This window comes from Dermochelys coriacea, chromosome 14, assembly GCF_009764565.3.
Source record: "Dermochelys coriacea isolate rDerCor1 chromosome 14, rDerCor1.pri.v4, whole genome shotgun sequence".
Classification (NCBI taxonomy): Eukaryota; Metazoa; Chordata; order Testudines; family Dermochelyidae; genus Dermochelys; species Dermochelys coriacea.
In genome coordinates, this window is record NC_050081.1 from 13298891 (window position 1) to 13305036 (window position 6146).

General features: G+C 45.9%; 1 protein-coding gene across 1 annotated transcript; it reads left to right on the plus strand.

The window, feature by feature from the left end:
* Nucleotides 1-313: 313 nt before the first annotated feature.
* TOB1 (transducer of ERBB2, 1) lies at nt 314-5747 on the plus strand. Its single transcript, XM_038372344.2, has 2 exons — nt 314-530; nt 3801-5747. Exon 2 carries the CDS (start codon nt 3937-3939, stop codon nt 4906-4908), a length of 972 nt encoding a protein of 323 aa, XP_038228272.1. The 5' UTR covers nt 314-530; nt 3801-3936; the 3' UTR covers nt 4909-5747.
* The last annotated feature ends 399 nt before the right edge of the window (nt 5748-6146 follow it).

The following is a 6146-nucleotide window of genomic DNA, read 5'->3' on the forward strand; positions in this document are numbered from 1 at the left end:
GTGTGAGGGATGGGCAGGGGTAGGGAATAGAGAGGGAGGGGCAGGCAGGGGGATGGGAACAGGAGGGGGGCAGATGGGGTGGGAGGAGAAGGGGCCAGGCAGGTTGGGGGTGCGAGGGATGGGCAGGGGTAGGGAATTGAGAGGGAGGGGCAGGCAGGGGGATGGGAGCAGGAGGGGGCAGATGGGGTGGGAGGAGAAGGGGCCAGGCAGGTTGGGGGTGCGAGGGATGGGCAGGGGTAGGGAATTGAGAGGGCGGGGCGGGGGGACACGCAGCCACGGCAGTGCGCAGGGGGCGGGGCCGGACGGGGGGCGGGGGAAGGGAGGCGATATATATGGGTGCGGTGGGAGTCCCCCCGCTGGAGAAGGAGTGAAGCTGTTGCGGCGGAGCGCGCCCGTCCCGGGGTGTGAGCAAGGCAGCCCCCCCCCGCCCCCTTTCCCGCAGCGAGCCGGCTCTCGGACATGGGGCTTCGGCACTGAGCCCCCCCGCACGCTCACAGGGACTGTTTGCACTACCCCTACACCCACCCCGGGTGAGTACCGCTCGCCGGGGCCGCTCTCCAGCCGCCGGCTCGGGGGCGAGTGCCGGCTGGGCGGGCTCGCTAGGGTCCGGGGCGGGGAACAGACGCGGTGAGGTGGCTGTGAATGCCCGGGAGGGGCAGTAGAGCGGGGGGGAGGGCAGTGGGGGGAGAGAGGGGGTTGGCACCCGGGAGGGGAGAGCAGTGGGGGGAGAGAGGGGGTTGGCACCCGGGAGGGGAGGGCAGTGGGGGGAGAGAGGGGGTTGGCACCCGGGAGGGGAGGGCAGTGGGGGGAGAGAGGGGGTTGGCACCCGGGAGGGAGGGCAGTGGGGGGGAGAGAGGGGGTTGGCACCCGGGAGGGGAGGGCAGTGGGGGGAGAGAGGGGGTTGGCACCCGGGAGGGGAGGGCAGTGGGGGGAGAGGGGGGGTTGGCACCCGGGAGGGGAGGGCAGTGGGGGGAGAGGGGGGGTTGGCACCCGGGAGGGGAGGGCAGTGGGGGGAGAGGGGGGGTTGGCACCCGGGAGGGGAGGGCAGTGGGGGGAGAGGGGGGGTTGGCACCCGGGAGGGGAGGGCAGTGGGGGGAGAGGGGGGGTTGGCACCCGGGAGGGGAGGGCAGGGGGGGGTTGGCACAGCCCTGTGTGGGGGGAGGTGGAGCTGGGGGGTTTTGGCACAGCCCAGTGGAGCTGGAGAGGGGGGTTGGCATGGCCCCATGAGGGGGAGGACTATGGAGCTGGAGTGAGGGGGGGTTGGCATGTCCCCCTGGTTGGGGGGGCTGTGGAGCAGGAGTGGGGGATTGGCATGGCCCCGTGGGGGCGGCTATGGAGCTGGATTGGGGGGGTTGGCATGGCCCGGTGTGGGGAGGGGCTGTGGATCCGAGCTGGGGGGGGTTGGCACAGACCCATGGGGGAGAAGGAGCAGGACCAGGGGAGTGGGATTGGAACAGGCCTATGGTGGTGAGGGGGGATTGACCCAGCCCTGTGGGGGGGGGGGGAATCGGGGCAAAGAGAATGTGGGTAGGGCCTGACAAAATTGCATAGAGGTACTTTGTCAGTGGCAAAGCCATGGCGTGGGGTTCAAGGACCCTCCCAAAGGGGTTCATTTTACACATTATAGTTCAGAGGAGTGAGTTTTGCATAAACTGACTCATATATATCGTTGTGCTTGGGCATTTTAACCAGCACTAACAGCCTCTAGGGCCCTGCCTAATCAAGAGAAGGTTGAGGGGTGTCACTGGGAGTGGGGTACACAGGAGAACTGGGTATTGGCCTTGCTAGTGCAGGAGAGAGTGCCTGGCTTATCCCCTTTCTCTCCAGTCATCCCTCTTCCCCTTCATTTTGTCTCTTGTGGGCTTAGAAAATGCTCTTCCTCCTTCTCTTGCTGCTGCTGCTGGTAGAGCTCCCAGGGCTGTGAGCAGAAATCTAATGAGACCCAACTGTCTGGTTATGTAACTCCCCACACAGTGCTTAAGGCTCTTGTTTTTAACCCCCACCGCCATTGCCATTAGAATAATTAACATGCTTAGATACCTTAGAAATGTCATCCTCCTTTTAAAAAAAAAACACAAAAACCCCAGTTTGCACTGTTCAAGCTGTTTGGTTTATTCAGTTGCTTGTACCACTGCTCAATTTTGGGGCTTACAAGAATTTGTAGTTTCTGCTCAGTGTTTTTGAGAATCATTTTATCCTAAAGGACATTGGGAAAGAGAGATGAAACAGATGGATTAATAAATCATTTTTAGTGTCCCTTTTAACTACCCCAATCAACTTTTTCCATACCAAATTAGTCCCCTTTTGTAAATATCTTCTGTTTGCCCTTGATCTTTCTTTATCCCCGCCCAGTGCTGATCCAGCAAATGTTTAAAGGTCGCCTTATCATACAGCCTCTCAGGCTGTTCCCATATCATGTTGAGGGGGAAGAGGGGGGAGATTAAAGGAGGCTTTAAAAATGGGGTTAAACTTTGCAAAACTACCCAATTGGGGCAGGAAATAAAAAGGGATTGCAGAATTTGGAAATTGGCTTTGACTTTTCCAGTTCCTTAATGACTGATTTACTAAATTTTGTAAATAATTGTCATGCTGTACCAAACAAAAAACCTTTAGGTAAAATACTGCTGTAGGTGTTAACTCAAAATGTATTGTTTTTTTTGCTTAAGCTATGATTGAAACTCCATCTTTAAATCAGACTGTTATACTAAGGTATTGCAGGATTTTCAGTTGAGGCATGTTATTTTATATATTGCTCTTGTCCCTTGTTTTAACTGTATATTTATGTGAATTTCTGTTATATCCTTAATGAAGGAGTGACTTCCATGGCTCCATTTTATATATAGTATAAAATCTGAAAAGGGAGAGAGGCAATCTCATGAAAATGAGAATTGATCCTATTGGCTATAATAGCTTTATAAAATTCCCATATATGTTGATTTGTTTTAAAATGTGCATTTAGCTGATATTTAAGCAGTTTTATAGAAGATGAAAATTTTTGAACCAGTGGATAGGAATGGATTAATTGACCTTTACTACCAGCCATAATTAAGACTGAAAATGTGTATTTGCTCTATTGTGTGTGCACAGTGTGTGTGTAAAGTATTCTTATAATAGTTCTAGAGGGAGAGGAAAAGAATACCTGCCCTTGGTCAGTAGACACTTTTTTCACTTGTATTTTCCATCAAATGCACAGTTGGTGTAGGTGTTTGGCTTTGACTTAAAAAGATATATGTGGCATAGTTAAATTATACAAGTGCCAAAATGCATCTAAAACAACCAGTAGATATTTTTTTAGTATATCTGTAACTTACAGCCCAACTGATATGTTTGCAAACCTTAAAATGAGAACTGGTTCTTTGACTGAGACCTTTTACGCTAAATTAATAGCGTGGTGCTAAATTTTGCAGCTGAGTTCTATAAATCACCCAGAATAGGGGGTTGGTAATTGAACCCCTGACAGGCCTGGCACGGTTAGCATTGCTATGATGTCCTAGACACACATTTGCTGCTTTGCAAATAACTTAAGGGCTGAACTGCAAGCTCAGATGATTTTGAAATGACTTATGCTGTACTCATTAAACACCTTCCTAATGCATCTTCCATAGTATTGTTTATAAGTTCTGCAAAATGTATTTGAGGTCCTCTGTTTTAACAGTCATGGTTAAAGGCAATATGTTACAAATGTCTTCCGCTGGGAAATAACCTATTCTTGGAAGAGTGAGACACCAAAATATTAGGCTTTGGAGCCTGATCTTATGCTTTCCTTATTTGGATATATTTGCTTTTGTTTTTTCTTAAAGGAACAAGAACACTCAAGGTGAAGGATAATAATCTACTAGAATCAGCACTTTGAATGAAATTTTGTTCCCTGTGGCATCTTGAACACTTTTTTTTCTTTGGGTTTTGAAACAGACATTAAACTTTGGCATAGCAGCTATGCAGGTTGAAATCCAAGTAGCACTCAATTTTATTATTTCATATTTGTACAATAAGCTTCCCAGACGACGTGTCAACATTTTTGGTGAAGAGCTTGAAAGACTTCTTAAAAAGAAGTATGAAGGGCATTGGTATCCGGAAAAGCCATACAAAGGATCAGGGTATAGATGTATACATGTAGGGGAGAAAGTGGACCCAGTCATAGAACAAGCATCCAAAGAGAGTGGTTTGGACATTGATGATGTTCGCGGCAACCTGCCTCAGGATCTTAGTGTTTGGATTGACCCATTTGAGGTTTCATATCAAATTGGTGAAAAGGGACCAGTGAAAGTGCTTTATGTGGATGATAATGAAAATGGATGTGAGTTGGATAAGGAAATCAAGAACAGCTTTAACCCAGAGGCCCAGGTGTTCATGCCAATTAGTGACCCAGTATCTTCAGTGTCTAGCTCTCCTTCTCCTCCCTTTGGTCACTCTGCTGCTGTGAGCCCAACTTTCATGCCCCGCTCCACTCAGCCTTTAACCTTCACCACTGCCACATTTGCTGCCACCAAGTTTGGCTCGACCAAAATGAAGAATAGCGGCCGTAGCAACAAGGTCGCCCGCACTTCTCCCACCAACCTTGGCTTGAATGTCAATGACTTGTTGAAGCAGAAAGCCCTTTCCTCCTCCATGCACTCGCTCTATGGGCTTGGCCTAGGCAGTCAGCAGCAGCAACAGCAGAAGACTTCTGCCCTTTCTCCTAATGCAAAGGAGTTCATTTTCCCTAACATGCAGGGTCAAGGTAATACCAGTAGCATATTTCCTGGTGACAGCCCCCTTAACCTCAGTCCTCTCCAGTACAGTAATGCCTTTGATATGTTTGCAGCCTATGGGGGTCTAAATGAGAAGTCTTTTGTTGATGGCTTGAATTTTAGCTTAAACAACATGCAGTATTCTAACCAGCAATTCCAGCCTGTTATGGCTAACTAAAAATAAAACAAAAATGAAATGCAAATAAATCCTATTGTACAAGTTCAAATGCACGTACCCAAGGGTGTATCTTTTTTTCCACTTCTTGCGACTTTTTTAAAGCTTGTAGTATGAATACATTCAAGCTTGGTTAGATAAATACAACATGCATCTTTTTTCATTTGCCAGCCAAGCACAAAGTTATTTTATACTGACTGTACATTAAAAAAATATACTCAAAATATGGCCTCTTACAGTATTTAAGATATAGCAAGGACATGGCTGATTTTATATATATATATATATATATATATATATATATATATATATATATATATATATATACACACATACACACGCGCGCGCACTAATAAGTGGGTTTATTGGTCTTTTTCTAATTGTATAATTTAATTTAGTACAAAGTTTGTAAAATATCAGAGTATATATATTGTTTCTACAACATGGTATTGCATTTATATCTTTTTACTACAGTGATCTGTGAGAGCTGCAGCAGCTTCATGTTGTATTTTTTTTACTGAAATTGTAAAATATCCATCTTAGACATCAATTATTCTAAAAAAAAAAAATTTAAAGTGTACAGAATATTCCTTAGTGGTGGAATTAAAATGTACAAAATATTTGCTTTTTTCAAAAAGAAACACAAATTGTATTTTCTGTTAAAGTTTAAAGATTTTTGCTATATATTATGGAAGAAAATGTAATCGTATATATTAATTTTGTACCTACATTGTGCAATACTTGAAAAAATGGTATAAAAGTATTTTGAGTCAGTGTCTTACATGTTAAGAGGGACTGAAATAGTTTATATTAAGTTTGTATTAAAATTCTTTAAAATTAAATGGCTGTTGTGGTCTTTGTTTTAGTATTGTGCTGAGGATAAGAGCACTGCAGTCGTGTTGTAAATGCTAATGATGCAGAAAGGTCTGACTCAGTGCATCACAAAGGAATGATGGAAAGTGGTTGCTGTACTTGACACACCGCGATAATAGGTTGCTTTACCTAAAATAGTTCTTGCAAAGCACACAGCTTGATTAAATACTTGGCTAGCATTATTTGAACAAACATTCACAAACAAGTTTTCCACATGTGCAGTCCTTTACAACTGGATCAGGTGGTGGTTTTTTTAGTTTACCCTTGAGAATTAAGATTACAAGTTGTTTTTTTTTAATGTTGAGTTACTGTGTGATATGACATATCTAGAAAGGACTCAGGTATTGCAGTGAAATTCACTTCCCATG